This window comes from Acyrthosiphon pisum, chromosome A1 (assembly GCF_005508785.2).
Source record: "Acyrthosiphon pisum isolate AL4f chromosome A1, pea_aphid_22Mar2018_4r6ur, whole genome shotgun sequence".
Lineage (NCBI taxonomy): Eukaryota > Metazoa > Arthropoda > Insecta > Hemiptera > Aphididae > Acyrthosiphon > Acyrthosiphon pisum.
In genome coordinates, this window is record NC_042494.1 from 94986105 (window position 1) to 95007010 (window position 20906).

The 20906-nt window shown below is 36.0% G+C and overlaps 1 protein-coding gene across 2 annotated transcripts in view; it reads right to left on the bottom strand.

Annotated features, from left to right (window-relative positions):
- The window catches only part of LOC100168120 (GATA zinc finger domain-containing protein 10), a 176149-nt gene that overhangs the window by 17489 nt on the left and 137754 nt on the right, over positions 1 to 20906 (bottom strand). For both annotated transcript variants that reach the window (XM_001951936.5, XM_008189362.3), the window contains one exon: positions 11661 to 11847. In XM_001951936.5, the coding sequence (XP_001951971.2) occupies positions 11661 to 11847 (187 nt within the window). The remainder of the gene's footprint in view (positions 1 to 11660; positions 11848 to 20906) is intronic.

Consider the following 20906-nt stretch of genomic DNA (forward strand, 5'->3'; position numbering starts at 1 on the left):
ATTTACCAAACATCAGTATAATCGCCTGTTCGAACGACCCTATATTATATACGGTCCTACTCCTCCACTGGCCTTCCTCTTTCTTATGTGGGGTCTCACACAAAAGGATACGTCGAAATAAGTAAATAACAGAGCACAGCGATACATAATATACATATATATATATATATATATGTCTAAAGTATATTATTATATGTGTATATAGCTGCTGCGAAGGATCTACTACAGCATCGGCGTACGGCAAAGAGTGAGAATTTTGTCGAAAAACACATATTGCGAACAGATTGTGTTTCGGAGAAGAAAAATGCTGTCAAAAAATAAATAAAACAGGCTCATGATTTATAGCGGTCACCGGGGGTGTCTAGCCGGTCAAATTATTTTACAAGGGCACGCGGAGAAAAAAAGAACCCTGCCGGGTTCAGATTACTCGGCTGAAAACAAAAAGAAAAGGGCCGTTAAAACCGATAGTAACAAACAAACGAGACGACTCGTAGTTCGTCGATAACCTAAATTTTATCGGTTTAAACGCGGACGTCGTCGTTATATTATATCGAGAAGAATAAGCTGATAACATTCAACTTAATATTATTATCGTTATTATATTATACAATTATCTGCCTGCGAGCAGATGTGGGAATAATCAAAAATATCGCGGTCGTTCATTGCGAGTGCTCGTAATAAAATATAATAATTATATTATAATATATATTATATACGAATCCGTATTTTCTTTTTGACGGATACCAGAAAAGACGCGCGGCGTCCGAACTCCGAATATATTATAATATAATAATATTATATACGAGTTATATGGATCTCGACTTGCTGCTGCACATGTCATCCCACACGGCAGAGACGCGTTTTGGTCATTTGCAGACGCGATGACTCTATATAATTGCATACGTGTAGGTATACGTCGTATATTATTATATACAACTGCACGGTAGTAATAATATTCCGAAGATTTTTATTTTTTTTTTTCATTTTACTCGTGAAATCGGATACGCCGGGGGGAAGAGAAAAATCAAATCTCTCTAGACGCACAAACAGGTGCGATTCGTAATACGTTTTTACATTATAAAACATACGTCGTGGTGAGGAGGAGCAGGAGTGGGCGAGTGGCGACGAAGACGACGACGATGACGTGTTGACAGCGACGGTGGTTGTCAACGCGGTTTGTCGCCGCTGCCACTGAAACCTAACTGCGTTTTGTGTGTGGCGTTATTATTGCGTGCGCGGCGCATCGGATATAGGAAAAAAACACAGCCGCCGCCGCCGTCGACACGTAATAATATAAAACGCGCGCGCCATCGATTGACGTCTTACACCCGTCGGGTGTGTGTGTGTGTGTAAATCTGTTGTCGTGTATAGTCTATGAAATTAATTGGCCACGTGGAGGACGAGACGCACATTTCGAAAACCCAACTGCAACAGCAGCACTCGCCACGTACATTATTATATTATTATAATTATTATTATATTTTCTTCTTGAGCAGAACGATGATGATATTCTCTCGACACGCCGCGCAGAACCGAGACTCGACGAGATATTTATGTCGTCTATATGGGTTATAGAAGGTACCTATACAATATTATATTAGTGTAATGAAGATGAAACGGTAATAATAATTAATATTTAAACGGCGATCGTACGACGACAATACGCTATAATTATTGTCGTATACAATTGTCATAATAATACTAGTGGTGATATATATATTCAATATCATCGTCTTGCTGCGTGAAATAATATTATGTATTGTGATTATATTCTATTATAGTGATTATTCTATATGTATATTAGAAATCGTATATTATACCTACCTATATGTTAATATAATAACCAATTAGTATTAAACATAATATTATATGCACGCCGGTGGTACCTACGCGTTGCAATCGCGCGACCAGTTAGACAATGTTTATAGAAATGAGATGAGCTAGGTGAAACATCTCGTTTTTTTTGTATCAAGGGCGTGCTATCGGTAATTTATGTATGGGTACTTGCGGGAAAAATATTATTGAGTTAATTATAATATTATACACGAACTACGTCAGGTGCACGACGTATCAAGGTATTTAAATCCGCTGCAACCAATAGGGAAAAACAAAACGGGTCTGCGGTTTTTTTAATTATTTAAATCAGTAAGAACTATACAATGTATAGGTACGCATGTGTATTCGAGTACTTGAATGTACCTATGTTAAACAATTCAAAAAATGAGTAGGCATTTGAGCGAAACATGTACAAAGTAAATAAATTGTATATTATATAACATTATTATAATGTGTAAAGCGTGTAGGCGAAATTAAAATATACATACCTACATAATTATATTTTTTCGCGCAGACACTTATATAATATAATATAGAACACATCAAATTTAAATATCCATACGAACTAAGCGAGGCATCAAAGTCCATTCGGGACTGTTGCACTGGTAAGAAAAAGCACTGCTGCAGCACGCGAACATGCAATCACGGGCACCTCTATATATATTTTACGAGTAAATATACTCAGGGCAAAAGGAGTCGTGCGTACAAGAAGAGCATGCGACGACGGTGATCATTTAGACGTATTTAGTCAGAGGGCGAAATGTGGTCGGGGGTGGTCGGAAAAAGAGTAGTCCGCCGCCGCAAACGGACTGGAAAAATATAACTCGCGACTTCCGGTGAATAATGCGCGCGCGAACGACGACGGACGGCGAACCTATACAAATTGAATATAAGAGAGACCTCCGCCGTTTATGAAAAAATAACGAACCGTACAGTTATTATTGCTACGGTAAAAGAATATACGTATATATATGAGCAGCGTGATTATTATTTATTTATTTAAATTTTTTTTTAATATCTAGTTATGTATATATGCGCCGCCATACTCGTGGAAATCTTATTAAACGCTCATGCTCGTTTTGCCAAGCATAATTACGCTTTGTTTATTAAATCGGAAGGAAGGGAGGAAGCCGCGCGCACTTACATTTATTCTCGAGGAATAGCTAAAGGTACCTACAGTAAATATAAGGTATAGGTTAGTATATATGTAGGTGGGTATACCTAGGTATATATAGGTACTATACATGGTACTATTGCCAGCTATATGTATAAACTATAATAATTCGACAACGCCTAGTAATAATTGTATATAATAATATTATAAATACATATATAGAGGGTACGGAATCAAACGCGTTATTTAATTCAAATATATTATAAGCGCACAGGCATCAAAGTTTGAAAGTGGTGTAATTAAATTTATTAAATATAATATATAGTATATATTTCACTATATTATACTTTGTGCGAGAATTAATTGTTATTATTTTCGTTTAAACTTTTACGCTCTGCAGGACTGTGTTGATTCTTACCGATGTTTTAATACGGCTTCAGTATAATCGTATTGGAAGCAGCGAGCGCATATAATCACATATTTTATGTAAATGTTCGAGAAACAGTTAATACAATAATAGTTATTATGTGTACGGTTGTCGGAGCGGAGAGGGTAAATGATGAACGTGGCGAAATGACGATAAAAACATCATATAGATAATATCCTTTGCTGCTTTTTATTTCCCGGAAAAAGAACTGACGTCTGACAAATAAAGCGCAGAGTTTTCCGTTAATTATGTACTTTTAACGGTTCGTTCCGAGAATCACCTCTCACCACCACTGATGCAGCCGCCTATGACACGGCGCAACGCTTTTTGTTCAAATACACAAATAATATACAAAGTGTCCTTTGGAGACAAATCGACAAAAAAAACTTCTACCAAAGGTATTGAATAATTCATTTTTTAATTATTATCGTGATAGAAACTCAAAGGCCTTATAACGTCCACTTATATAGTTCGAGTACATATATATATATATATGTGACAAATATGATGCATTGTATTCCTATACTTATTAAATTTAAAACCTTCACTGCGCAATTCACGTGAAACCAAACACAAATTAAAACGATAAATGTTGTTTAAAAAAAAAAACTATGTATTAACGATAAATAATATCTAATGAAAAACCGAAACTATATATTATTATTATTATAAAAACACCTAAGTAGAGAAAAAATTGTATCTGATATATAATATTATGATTGCTTAACATATTTGTAGGTACATAATATAGAATTAATTAAAATATAGGTATATAGTCACGTATACTCGTGTAATAAATAAGCGATACATATTAGCGAAAACATATTATTGTTATTATTCCATATTCAGTGGTGCGCACAGGTTTGTTGCGCATCGTTATTGTGGGTAACTGCCTATAGATTTATAACAATAATGTTGGTATGAATTGTTGTACGATGGAAAACGCACGACGGGGCGGTTTTCCGCAGTTGGCCTCGCGAACAGGCGTGACGGATGAAAAACAATAAGAGAGGAAAAAATATATTTTCGGAGGGTCTGCCGGCACGCGATTGGCACGAACGACGAAGGGCTGCTATTGGCCGCCGCCGACAACAATACATATTTTCACGTCGACGCCGCCGCGTGCACGCGCACACAGGTGGACGACAATAACGCCGCGCGAACAATGGCGATGACGTTCCTATAAAACTACATACCTATATATATATATATATATATACATTATAATAACGACGATCTACCTATAGTACATACCTACCTACCTACCTACCAGCAATATAATACGAAGTAATAAAAAAATATAATAATAACAATCCCACCTTTGTTAGATCCTCCTCCTCCATTATTGGTATCTATATATTGTTAATCTTATAAGACCGACGAAACAAAACGTTCAATACTTAAAAGTATAATTATTATTATATTATTATATTATATCGTTGTATAGCGTACATATAGCTGTATATTATATAATAACAATAAAATGCCTAATGAATATATTAATACGTTATTTATCCGAGTAAGACAGATTTTACCATATAGGTAACACGCGAAACGCGAATGTATATATACGAATGCATAATACAATTTCATATTATATTATTTTGTATTCATATTAGCACATCACTTTGAACTGCTTTTGCAGATTTTAATATAATACTTGGGTTGTTTAGGTGAAATAGTGTAAAAACTCATATTGTACTTTTGTAATATACGACGCATATAAAGTATTTAATTATGAAACTCGTCCGAGAAGCGAGAGAATAACATTTTTTTTTATTTTAAATTAAAACGGTACGAGAACTTTGGGGCAAACGTTGGCGCATGTGCAAGCAGCTCAGGTCTATAACTATACGTTATATATACCTACACACATACGCACGTTGCGGAGGGCAGGCGTATATTATACCTCTAAAGCGGATGGACGATGATGTAGGTATATGGGAAAGAATCTAAATTCTACCCTGCGCCAACCTATAGGTATATTATAATATATAAAGGCATTTAATATTATATACTGTTGCGAGTGAAGTAATACAATATTATATATATCCACATATACGCATTATTAATCACTGTGCGGGGGATTTTCGACGAACACGATTTTTCGAATGGGCGCGACACATTGCTGCAGCACCAGACACACACTTGCATACATACTTTATTGTTGTGTTAGTATGTTATATTTTGCGAGATACTATTATATTATATATAATAATATGGTCGTCGTTGTCGATAATGTAATACGAGGGACCCGTGACTGTTTCCAGATGTTTATATACAGATGGTTTTCAGAACAAACGCTCCAATAAATGACGACGGCGCGTCACACTAATCTATTATATTATATACACGACAAGTCACTTTTCTGACCTACATATGGTGCGGCTGCAGTTGACGACGGTGTTTTTCGAAAAAAAACCCGAAACACAATAATAACACATTTCGACGTCGTATGGCAGACAGCAGCATATTTTAATATGCGCCCTATAGAATATAATACGCCATATATATATATATATATATATATATATATATATATTGTAATTTGTATATAGGACTGTAAACGTATCTATACAATGCATATACGTATGCAAGACTATCGATTTTTCTACCGAAAATAAAAGAGAGACAAAGAAATAAAATGAACAGAAAATATATTTATGAACGTATACTTATACCTACTTATATATTATAGTATAAACTACCTACACTGCATCTCCAAAACACCATTTCACTCTCTCCTCTCCATATTTTTTTCCTCTAGAATCATATTACATAGTGTATTTTATCGGATTTCTTTAGTACAATATAATGTTAACGAAATTTATTCGGGAAAACTCGACGTTTAATAACACGGATGAAAAAGCAAAGCCGATATACTCCGCAGCGAATATGTTCAGGCTTCACGCGTCGCTTGTCCGTATAATATACGTGCAAATAGGACATATAGGTATACCTGTATAATAATATAGGATCGAAATAATAATACAATTATAAAATAAATGATAGTACCTATTATAGCCTATTATAGGTTTACCTAAATAATGGTATACACGATGATATACATTATCGTACATATATATTATATATACCGCATAGTACAGAATGTACGATACATAAAATAATAATATTATACTATAATATTCACTGGAGTTTGATGATGATGAACATTGACTTATATTTTGTATATATTTCGTTTTAGTATGCAAATATACGTTTTATTGTTATTTAGATACATATTAATTGTGTATATATATATGTACACAAAGTAACCTATTATTCACACAAACACACGCACAAACATCAGCCGAGAACCTCGACAGCCAAGGTGAATGGACGGGACTTGGAAGAAACGCGTCAGAAAAAATGATGTAACCCGGTGAGACACGCTGACAAAAGGTGCAGTGTCTATATTATATACCTGCTTATAGCTATCACCGCCACCGTCAACCACTGCAGCGTGCATGAGTTAAATTTTTTTTATCATTATTATTGTAATAACGAAGCCTAGGCGAATAGACAATACGCGTATTGTACGCGCCCACAATGGCGTCGTCATTATAATACAAGTAGGTCGTGGTCAACAAAAGTCAGTGTGTATTTCGTTTTGAAAAAAAAAAAAAATTATATATATGATATATTATAATAATAAACCGAGGGAATAATAATAAATAATACACAAAACAAACAGTACCTACTTTGATAAATGATTTCTTTTTCTGTTCTTATATAGGTGTATATTATATTATATGGTTACTATATTCTCTTATATTATATTCTTTTATCCTCTTCGCCGTTGCCTACCGCGGCGCGCACGTCGTTGTTTAACTCTCACACAACAACCATATAACCAACTCGCACAATAGCCGCCATTTTTCTCGGTTCAGTCGACGGCAATAATGGTTGTAATAGAAATAATTGAAAACTATTATCATCGTCGCAACGCTGTACAGTTGTACGACACGCCACCGACTGTGGAGGTGATGGAAGAAAATTACGTTTAATAAGCCGCTCTTTTCATAATAATAAATCAATCGGTCAAAAAACACAACGCAGATAGATATAGATGTCGTGTCATAAAGTTATAGTAGGTACCTACTACAACGTGACAATAATATTATATTCTTTTCGGCTTCTGTTGCAGTCCTATACCTATATACTTATTATATATAATACTATACTATAATAATTTATAGGTATTCGACCGCGAGACCTATTGCAGCAGTGCCTATATGATATTATAACAGTAATAGTTTCCTGCAGTCTATAACGTCATAAAATACCGAAAAATAATGACGACCACATCCATGGCATAGGAATAGGCCGCGGAGTACCTTTACAAATGGCGACATGCGGTATTTATTGGGAAAATCGTCGACGGGGCCACCAGAGACGATTTCGGATATATAGTATATACCAATTCCTACCATGTACCTGGTCATATTTGCCCATACATATTGTATAGAAATATACGCTTGGTATTATTTAAACGTTTTAGGCGTCGCCCGCGGTCAAGGAAATGAATGAATGCTCTTCGCTGGCATATCGTCGGACAGGCGCGCGACGAGTTCTAATTTAAACTCTGCGCGAGCAGCGGCATAATAACAATATATATGTGCATAGCAATCGCAATAAAGATTCGTCGCGGCCAAAGTGTAACAACATACAACATGTATATGATATTATTGTGATGTATAGACGCCGTGCAAATCAAACAGTATATTATTATTTTATTTCTATAATCGAGACGGCACCCCAAAGCAGTCATATTATATTGTAATATATTTTTGATTTAGACACTGTTCGCACGACGATGTGCAGTGTTGCGCCCGCGATATGACCACGACGAAGCGCAGAAGTATATTGGTGAGGATATTATATTATGCCCGATTGACAATCACATCCGCATCAAGTGGGGTATTTACGGAGGGGGGGGGTCTATGGGGTCCAGACCTCTCCCATTGATTCATGTAGTCGTGTCTCGTACATGTTAAATTTTGTGTTTTTACATGATTAAGAAAAACAAATTTTATCATACGATACGAAAGATTTTGTAAAAACTTTACGTCGCCTCAATTGTCAAAATTTTCAATTAATATCGGGTTTTTTTTTTTTATTATACATTTACATTGTCATAGAAAGTCTCGAAATCTCAGTTTGAGCAACTCCTGGGTGAAGCTAGGAGGGTGAAAAATACTTTAAGACCTATTCTGGTACCTACCAAATGTACAAAAAAAGTTATCCGAATCGGTCGAGCTGTTACGGAGGATAGTTATAGTGTATAACATCGTGACACGAGATTTTTATATATTAGATGATTAAAAACTCAAAAATGTTACATGGACTTATAAGCTCTCCTTGGCTCTGTGTTCTGAAAATGATCTGGGCCCTCCCCATAACAAATTCCTAAATACACCACAGTCCGCACCCGAAGCCAGCGAAAAGCCCCGCGGACCGTGAACAATTATAAACGCGACGTCTATGTATATTATCATACATATCGCCGTTATTGTATGTATTATTACGTTTACGTCTACATCGCAAATTGTCGAAAGCATTATAATAATATTATCTCGTGTAGTCCGCCGTCTCTCCCACATATACAAACGCTCTGATCGCCGTCCATATATTGATAGTGCTTTGGCATATATATTACGAGCGTCGTATCCCCGGAGGACCATCATCGCGTCTCCCGCTGCAGCGGCACAGTTTATATGTCGATTGCGGGCGTGACAACGCGAAATATATTATTATATCAAACATATGTTTATGAATATTTAATGCGCCGGCCACTTTGCAAAACCCTATATATAGTCGGAATTAGCGGTGTGCGCGGAATGCATATATATAGCTGGGAGCACCCCGACGGACTGCAAGAACTGTGCTGCGTGCTGTAACAGCAGCAGCACTCTCCACGGTATAATAATATATAATATTATAATAAATCACATTACGCCGCACGCGCGACCCCTGCACAACCCTTTTCTCCTCGTGTCTCGGACCTCTTTCTGATTGTCCGGTTTTTTTCTCCCCCAAACCCCCGTGGTTCCACCGCACGCCAGCCGTCGGAAATTAATCAAAAACAAATTTTACGCGAAAGCGATGGCGACATACGTCGGATTAACTTCTCGTTATACACATTACGCATATTGCAGCGCGCGTATAGCGTAAATATTATTTCGTACGCGCGTTTTTTTTTCTCGTAATCGAGTTTTAATCAAAGTATATAAACGCGTGAAAAACCGTGTAAGCATAGGTACTCATGACGTATCATAAGCATATATAGCTGTTATTTAAGTTTGCGTGCTTTTTTCAAGTAGGTGCAGTACACCGCGCACGGACGATCTGTGAGAGTGCTGCTGCTGTACATTATATAGGATTATATACTACTCATCCCAACTCCACTGGCACTTTACACTAATATGCGGCGTTTTTACGGACATTTGAACAGCGGAGCACGTCCGTTCGTCGAAAAGTTTACATAATGGCCGGAAATAATGAGACCTACCTACCGGTGCAGGATACGGAATTATTATAATGTGCACCCGCTTCTGCAGACTGCAGCGACGAGACCGGGAGGAGGAGGACATGCAAAAGGAAAGAATTTCTTTTGAAAAGCACAGAAGCAGATTAAAGTCCGAACGCGGAACAAAAGAAAAACGGCCGAGTAATGAAAAAGAATGGAGGCGTGTATAAATATATACATAGCTGGTATATCGCGGTACATACGCAGCGGTATACTCGCGTAACCGGCGTTGTGTTATTAATGAAAATGAAGAGAGAGATAGAGAGAGTGAGATACGGAAAAAAAAGTACTACAATATGATTTAGGTAAAACGCTCGTCTTTCCGCAGTGGACCCTTCTTTTCCTCCTCCCTTATATATACTGCAATCTCTATATAATATTGTATATATATAGATTCGTTCCAAGCAGTTTTTTCAGAGTATTTTTATTTTAATTTCTCATTGAACTCAGCCGCCACCCGCGTCACCGTGCACCGCTCGTGCACTGCCCTGTCGGAAAAAAACCACTTTTCCGATTGTGTGGCATTAATGTGCACCAGACTTTTCATGTTTCCAATCATAAAAATGCTATACCTGACAACGACGACTGTGGTGACGATACAAAAGAACAAGCGGAAAGCTCCGCCAATATATAATAATATACATTAATTAAACGGTGAACCCGATATGATGGAAATGAAAACCGTCGACTGTAAATATAAATTAATTTCGATGTGATAATAATAATAATAATAATGATGATGATTAGTATTATTATTATTGCATGTTGAATGTATCTCAACGTTTTTTTTTTTGTTTTGTTAATGCACTCGAGTTGGCAGATTTCCGCAAAATTAAATACAATACGCGAATGCCACTGCAGCTGCAGTGTGGTTATATTGTAATATACAATATGTGTATATCATCGTTAAAGTGTTGTGCGAAATATGGTTTTCATTTGTTTAAAAATAATATAATTAATGTAACGTGCCAATGTTAAAAATGTTCGAAAATAATATTTATAATTATTATTAAACCACCCTCTATTGTAGCGCTGATCGGATATAATACAGTGCGATGCGCTCGATTATAAAAATAGTTCATGTGTATGAGAGTATTATTATTATATATTATTATGATGGCGTAGCAAAAACGGTAGTAAATCAAAAGTTATTACAAAACATAAATGTCGGCTAGAGAAGAAGGCAGTTAAATAATTTTTTTCTCTCTCCGTGCGCATAATATAATATACACACATACACACACACATATCACTCCACCGAGAAGTATCTCTGGGTTATGTAGGACGCGTGTCTACAATTTTTCCAAACGCTCCTTGCAGTGTTTCAGCTGCAGCAGATATCAGCGGTTTCCAAAATGTACGTGGGCCGCAAAAGAATTTTATTAGGCATCGCGTAATATCTACTTTATATATTCATTTCGGTCACGATATTTCTGTGTCGATTTTTAACAATATTATAATAATTGCGTGTGCAGTACACCAAATTAGGAACTGTTACCGGCTACCTGCGCGTAAAACAAACAATAACGTCGTCTATATGCACAAAATACGTCCGTTGAAAAGAGGTCCCCAAATTCTTTAGATAAAAAAATAATATTAACGCTAATATAAGATTGCAGGACATATTTATACAATGATGCGTATTGTTTAGTGTATATAGTTTTCCATGGCCCGCCGTCTCTTTATATAAATATTTTATTTCCTTAAAACGATTTGCCCGAAAATACTATTTTAGTACCTAAGTAAAACCTTACCTTGTTCGGATGATCTTGTTGGTTAAGCAGTTGTTCTCGAAACAATTGCAATTGCAATATCATTTCCGACAGTTTGCGTTCTTTTTCGACTATAGTAGTGGTATCGCCCTGCAAGTTTTGCAGTATATCCATGCCGGGGAGACCTCCTGAAGGATCTTCACCGTGTTCCGTCAGAGTGTCCGATTTACTGTTGAAAAAAAATCATCGTTATTGTGAAAGATAAGTACACAAGTATAATACATTTTCGTTTTATATATACATAATATGGGTACAACAGTTCACAAGTACCTAATCAAAATAAAACATTTGAGAATGTATAGTAATAATATTGTACATTAAATAGTTTGACCTAGGTACCTACCCGCTACATCATTACTTCATAATTTTGTGTTTCATGCGATGTATATATATTTTATTAAACACCCATTAGAAATGAACGATTGCCAGACCTGCAATTCGATTTTATCCGTGCCAAACATTTTTGTCGATTAGACGGACATCATACATGATACTATAGGTACTTATAGTGACTACTTACAGTATATTGGACAGATGATCTGTTATTTAAGAGAAAAAGGACATTATCTGTATTGTTACTATACAAATACAATTTACTTTTCGTTGAAAATCCGTCCCTAGAGATTATATTTAACTGGGTCTAACATGAAAAGTGCGTAAGCGAGTATATATAAATTCGATTATATTATTTAGGTAGGTATACTACTGCAGAGAGCGATTCGAGTTTCGGCTTTGTTTTTACAAGATAAAATCGAATTAGCAATGTAAGATGTCCGACCGCGTATACCTATATAACAGTGGGTGGGGAGAGGGGTGTAGGTTTTTATTTTCATTATACGGCAATTGCGTAAAAACAGAATATTTTTTATAAAAATATCACGAGGGCGAGGTCAAGGGAAGCTACATAATATATATATATTGCACATTGCAGTAAAACATCGATAAGATACACACACACACACACACACACACACACACACACACGCACACGCATGTTATATATTATTATTATACGCGCGGGAGAGGTATAGGTAATAATAATAATCGATGGTGATTTATACGAGTTTAACCCTAAACAAACGTACACCCTTCCCCGCGGGGTGTACCTCGCTCGGGCCTAAGTCGACAGTGTATTGTATATAGTAGGTATATACTGTCCCTCTCTATACATATGTCATACACACACACACACACACACACACACACATGGAGTACAGCGTGTTTTATTATTTATTCACAGGACCCTTGGGGTTGCGGCGGCGTGTCCCTTACACACACACACACACACACATAAAAAGTACACGCACGGTGGATATATACGCGATTATACCCTTTTGATCCTGCCCGTGGCGGTCATGCATCCCCTCGCCCTCGTCCGAGGCGGTGACGGGATGGTTTTTTCCCCTCTCCGAAAAATTCCTCTCTTGTTCTTTTAGTCCGTACATTACATATATATATATATATATATATATATATAATAGGTATACACACAGACCGCCACCGTATACATATTATAATATATTTATCAAGTCGACGCCACTGCCGCAGCCGGATGCCCTCCGTCCGAGAGATAAGTCCCAGACCCCTCACGCGCATCGTCCCGTCATTATATATTATACTGTCTTTAATGTCGCTCGTCCGTATGCGTATAATATCATACACATAAATACAGTAATAATGCTGTTATTTCGTCAAGTATGATTCGTGCTATACATATGGGTACAATGTATAATAATTTGTTCCGTCGCGAATACCTCTGTAATATGCGAACACGCGAGAAAATACAATAAAGAAGAATATTTTCTCGCGGAGCACCCTACCTACATATACCTATATAGGTATATTATTAAATTCTGCACGTCGTTATGATATTTATTGTGATCTGGTTTTGCATAACGTACACAATATATTCTTATTATTCGTATTCGTATTGTATTATATTTTGCGTAACGGCGATGTCGATGACAGAGGAATGTGCTACGGGCGCCGAGAAATAAATATATAATTTTTTTTAATCCCCCGCTCGACGTCGACCTCAACGATTCCACAAAATACATAATATGATCAAATATTAATTCATATTATTTTATAGGCGGTATATTTTATTCAAACTTCTATTATACTCGTTTTAACTCTTTTCATTATATTATTATGTCCCACTGTGCCGCAAAGAGTTAACTATTATTGGCAGACAGCTCGCATATGCATTTATATATCTATCCTCTTAAGCCTGCAGCATTACCTTTCTTCGGCGTGTGTGCGTGTATAATATTATAGCATAAAACCTATATATATATATATATATATATAACCACATCAATATTTTATTCAAATTAATAACATATTCGCTTAGATTTTTCGACTGCTTATAATACATACCTATAGGTACGCGTTGACATTTTAAAACGTATATACTTTATATTGTGTTGCACGCCATAATATGACGACGAAAAAGTTCACACTATAATATGTCGTCACTTGAATAAGTTATAGATATGGTACTACTGTGTGTGGATTATAATTCAGTCGAAAACGACTACATTCAAATTAATACATGCCTGATTTACAAAAAAAAAATTAATAACAATAATAATACCACAACTATACCTAGCTATAATTATTTGACCTACCTAAGTGTACGATTAAGCCGTGACACGATAGTTGTTATTACAATAACGAGCAGTGTGTTTTTTAAGCAATTTTCGGCACAAATACAATTTTATCGCCGCGTGTAATCGACTTGTTTCTGCAGTCCCGGACATTCCGATTCCGATAAAAGCGTAAATACTGCAGAAAGCGCAGACAAATAACCGATGTGAGGTATTTGTTTTCCTCGACGAACGACGAATCGAGGAATAAAAACCTGACCTATACCCATATATAATATACCTCTTTGCAGCGAAGAGCAAAATATTATAATACAATTTACGGTATAAAATACCTCGACGTCGCGGTAGTTATATTATGATTTAACCCTGCGGCCGCGTCTGGTGGTCAAGTGCGTGGTCGTTGCGGCCGATAATTTATAACTTACAAAAGTGGTTTCTCACGTGGTGCGACCATACGTCAGACGGACATTACTGTTATTATAATGGCAAATATAATTATGGCACTCGTGTGATATAATATATATAATATCTCGTATATTATAATATAATACTGCGTGTGTATTGTGCATTGTTACGGATAAAAAAACTGTCGGTGGCGGCGGCGGCGGCGGCCACCTTTCGATGACCTTGATAATATTATGTGAGTAAAAAAATTGGAATTAAATAAAACGGACGTACAAGTCAGACGCATAAAATTAAATAAGAATTTGGACCGCGGAAACATTATTATTATATTATATATTATACTATAGACGCGCTGGGTCGTCGAAAAAGAATAAAATATAATTATTAATTGGCCGGGGTCGAAAGGTAGGTTGGTAGGTACCATATAGCTGGTATATTAAATTATATTTGCACTGCGGTAACCACGGCGTATACCATTACGCGCGTCTATATATATTGTAGAAAACGGACCGGCTAAAATTCATTCGAATCATTAACGTTCATTGTTAATAGCAAAAACATCACTGCACATATGTAAAGAAATAATAATAATATATTATATTATAAAATGATTATTGTGTACACACTAACGACCGCGTCCAGCCTTGCCTATATTATATATTGGCTTGTCCGCGGAGATAAAAACATAAAATATTGTTTTCTTTCGATATTAATTCTATACAACAATAACTGTACGAATAATTAATACTTCGTAATATTATTATATTGGTATTACAAAGTCTAAATGAAAAAAAAAAAAATAAAAAAATATATTAAATGTAGGTATTGTAATAATTTAATAAAAATTGTTAATAATATTCGCTCTTGATGCCTGAGATGTTTCCGGTCATAATAACATAACGTTAACAACATAACTAATATTTGCGCATGATTATATTGTTATATATCATATATAGGATCAAGCCTATAATATAGGAGAGTTATTCCATCTTTCTTATTTTTGCAATAAATAAATTATAATAAGAAGAACAGTATTATTGCAAGCATCATTATATTAAGACAATAAAATAAATGAGAAGGTGATAAAGTTCTCTCTACGCATTTTGGCCTCAAGCGAAAGCACGCACACACACACATACACACATACCATTATAATATACTATACATAAAAAAAAATGTAGGTATAATAATATATAGTAAAGGTACAATGTTAGCGGCGGTAGTTCCACTCGACGTGTTTGCACTGTTTGCAGGCAGTTAATAAATCGTCTAATTGAAATTCAGATAACAGTACCCGAACACTACACCACACACATTATTGTATTATTATTATCATCATCATCGACGACGACGACGAGCGTTTAATGATTTTCTGTGTATATACTCACTGGTATACAGTCTTGTGTGAGTATTACTTACATATAAAAATGGTATAATGTGGTATTATATACTAGCTAGGTTATATACCTATTATGTCGATGTATCGTCGTTTCGACGACGGCGAATAATTACATAGGTATACGCGGTCGAGAAAGGGGGGGACGCACTTGATACCTATATACTCACACGCTGTATATATGGGGATAAAATTATTGTATTATTAGAGACAAAAAAAAAAGATTGAAAAATTATCAACGAGGTCGTAAAAAAAAATTATAATATTCCTATATTATAAATGTTCGTTGCCGCGGTTAATCTCAATTACGCGAACAATCTGGTGGTGCGTGCGTATTGTCTAAAAATAAAAACGTATAAAAATTGTCTTGTCGTTAGGTCGGCGGAAGTACGAGAACGCGCGGGGAAACGCTGTCGGCGGAAATGTACGAGTGAGAAAGATAGTAATAAGTATCAAAAGATTACAGGTGAGATTTCGAGACAAATTTCCGGAGAGGGCATGTGCCCCTGAAAATATCTCCCCTTTTTCGCGCCCAAGTCTGCATGACTAGCTATTATCCGTAACCTATGCACTGTTCAAGTTGAGAAACGTATTCAAAGTACTTATACGCGCAGGGGCAGGTGTACAGATAATTGACTGGGTGGGGATGACAAACGGGTGTAGCCCGACTACGTTTCTCAACTCGAACAGAGTATATTATAATAATATGAGCAGTATAATATTATGGTTTAGTACGCGAGACTTCTGCAGGTGGGCACCTATAATAACCTATAATATATGTATTTTGACGGTGGACAGAATGTAATAATATTATATGGGTCACTATTTATATACTTTAAATTTTAATCGTAAGAACGTTACACTCGAGGATTACCAAACGAAATATTTGTCAAAACGTGTTCACTTCACGCACTTGATCGCACCAGACGGCCCCGAAGAGGATTTGTGTGCATATTATATACCGCGGGGATATAACAACAATAATATTTATCAGTGCATAGAGTAGGTACCAGTCGTGTTTGTTTCGTGTAAAACGTGTTCATCGCAGACGAGGCGTGTGTCGCATATACGTGGTATTACGACGACGAGTGTCGATTTAAATTATAATATTATTATGACTCTTGATTTTTTTAATAATAACAATAATAATAATAGGTATACACATATGCACACGATAACGTTCGGTGGTTATATGATGCGATGTATCTCTTCGGCAAGAGAATAATAAAAGAGCAAAAAAAAAAAAATCATTTTAATATTATTATCTACGCGACGGCCGCGGCGGCAATCGAACGAAAGAGGATTTAAATAAAAAATTCAAAATTTACGATGATTCACTGCGCCAAACTATCTTATAGTTCTGCCACACACGAGAAGAGTACCTATATGCCTAATATAATACAATATAATATTACTATAATAAGACGTAATAACACACATTTAACGATATCGCCGCAGTCGTGTGTGATGCGCTCTCTCTGAAACACCCCGCGCAATGGTCGACCAAGACGTATTACCGCTGCTGCACTATACCGCGGTCACATAATTTCGATTTCGGTCGGCTATTAGTATTATTATTAGGCATAATACAACACGCGTCTTCTAAAAATACAAAACAATAAATGCGCGCAAACGCTCGAGCGGAGGAGTAAAGTTGCGGCGCGTATAATATATTACACTGTCGCAGCAGAGTACTATATATTATATTATATTATGACGATGACGATAATAATAATAATAATAATAATAATAATAATAATAATAATAATAATTAAAACGAAAGAGCGTTTGCGTTCGCGAAACGGATAGCTGCGGTCCGGCGGCTATAAAACAGCGTCACGAGTCGCGGACTCGTATAATATAATGCGCGGGACAGATAGGTTTTGTTGGCCGACGGCCATACACCTCCGCCGCCGTCGCGGTTTTATATAACCGAACTCGGTGAGACGGATAGGAAGAATCAGAACGTATATTATTATTATTATCATTATCATCATGTGCAGCACTATACATATTATTGTAGAGGCCGTGGGTACACGAGAGCGGAGGGCGAAAACGCCATCCATTAGTCCTGCCCGTCTCTGCGTCTCTCTCGCTGCAGTCTCCGTCCGCCACTCGAAGTTTCTTATTATTTCCCCTCTCCCTTTCGGACACACCGATCATCGCCTAGAAGACCGAGCGGTCCCGTGCCGCGGCGAGTCGTAATTAGATCATTAATTTACGGCGGACTCCCTCCCCCCCTCCCAACGCGTCGAAATTTACTAGAGAGAGCCTGCAGAGGGAGCCGCGCAGTTGTTGTGGTCTAATATTTGTATCAATTTGTTGGCCGAGCGTAAAACGGCGGCGACGACGACGATGACGACAAATTCCCGCTCCGAGAGATACGGAGTCGAGCTTTCTTCTCGTTCGTTTTCGTTTTCGATAACGTATAATATTATTATTATAAGCACTCGACGGAGCGCGTGTATGTAGGTAGGTACCTCATTCGAGATAACAATTTTGTATCTGGCCTAACCTAACCAGCTCACCTAAACTAATATAGGTAGGTATTTTAAATAATTAGAGATGTGAATTTTTTCAAATTTCCAAGGTTGGTATACACAAGTCTAACTTAAGAAAATAATAATAGGTAAAAAATATATTTAATGTCGGTGACCGCGAGACAACAGAATGATTATGATTTTATAAAACTATTTCACTCGTATAGGTAAAGTACCATACTCGGCGAAATTATAACCGTACAACCGTATATTATTATCAGGTTCCTAATATCTATATACATAATATAATATTATGCTATGCTGTTGTTATAATAAAATTATATCAAATTAGGAAAACAATGTTTATGTACATATTATAATACATATAGGTAGTATGACCGATCGCATAATAATAATAATAATAATAATAATAATTATTATTATTATTGTGTTATATAATGCAGGTATTACACGATATGTGACGTTTTTCAACTTACCCGAGTCCGGTGCCGCCGCCGCTTCCAATGAAAAGAACGCATTTCGAACACATGTCTCAGAGCAGTCGGTATATAATATTGTAGCTGCAGCGATATAATATTAATATTATATTTCACGGACGGAGCGCCACACAAACGCGTAGGAGGTATCTATCTCTCTCTCTCTCTCTCTCTCTATCTGTGCCTTACTATATATTATTATATTATTATATTATAATATTATTAATAATAATATGTTATATAACATACGACGACGGCTAGACTCGCACTGAACAAGCTCCGACCATGAATGAACGGCGGTAGAGGCAGCGATTACTCGCGTAACTGCAGCACCGCCGGAGCCGAACGCGCGCGATTACGACGACGACCGCGACGACGAGAGATGTGCGAAATCAATAATAATTATTAATATTGTCGGCAGATAATGGTGAGCGTTTTACGATATTGTATTATAATGACATTATATTTGACGACGTCACGAGGATTAAAACGTTATTGAAACATATAGTGTACAGCGTGCGTGTGCACGAGGCGAGTGTAAAGAAATATTGTTATATAATATGTTATACGCTCGACTATGGCAGATCCCACCTCAAAAATCGTGCATCGATAAGTCATATTACAGGTACTTTATATCGAGTGTAGAAAAATTGCAAACGCGTGTGAGCCTTCTATATACCTAGCCCATGAGGGGTAGGGGGTCACTCACTATTTTTAAGAGCTATCAAAATATTAGGTATATACTTGTACCAATAGGCATAAGCAGGGTTGCTACTCTTTTTTTTTTTTTTGAAATAAATCGAGAATAGTGAGTATTGTTTTCAATCAAGTGAGTAAAATTCTAGTAAAAAGTGAGTATTATTTTAATTTAAGTGAGTTTTTTAATCAAAAAAAAAAAAAAAATACAACGGTATTTAATATGTTCACTTGTTTTTTAAACTATACATTACTCACGAGTTATAACACAACAATAAAAAAACAATTATTTTTAATATTTACAATACCTAGCTGCAGTGCTGTGTGCAAATTTCATAGATCTATTGAGTTAATATAATATGTAGGTCTATGACAAATTTTCATTCCTACGATTAAGCGATTATTATAAAATGGGAATTTCATAATAATTAAAATATTATATTTATATTACATAGTAAAGTTATGTTTTTGAAAAAAAAAATTTGCACTGATTTTCCAATAAATAAATTTAGTCACAAAACATAATTGATTAAAATTTTAAATCTTTAAATATTTTAAATATTTCAAACTGCACTTTTTATATTTAATGAGGTTTAAAAAAGTGAGATTTTTAGGGAAATCATTCAAATAATTAGAGAGCACATTAAAACAAAGTGATCGTAATATAGTGGTAAACAGTGAGTGCGTAGCAACCCTGCATAAAGCTAACCTGCCGCAGTGGTCGGCGGTATATTATATAATTATGTTATATCTCGGAAAAACAAAAGTCTTTGTAATAATGTTTTAATTAGCTGCAGCACAACAATCGGCGACGACGACGACAAAGACGAAAAGCGATACAATTATAATAGTAGGTAGGCCGCGGCCGTTTGAACAATAATACACGCGCATACACTCGAGTATACGAATAGGACTACAATATATTATTAAAATACCTATACGTTGTCATAGTATATAGTACGTTCTCGAGTGGTCTATAAAAAATATACTTAAAACGGCAATAATTGTTCGCTAAGATATTTATTTTTTTTTTATCTGTCGCATATCTGCAACTTTAATACGCGCGTATTATTATAATATTATAATGCCGACTATTGGATTGCCTGCACCGAAAACTCGAGTACATAAACACATAATATATAGGC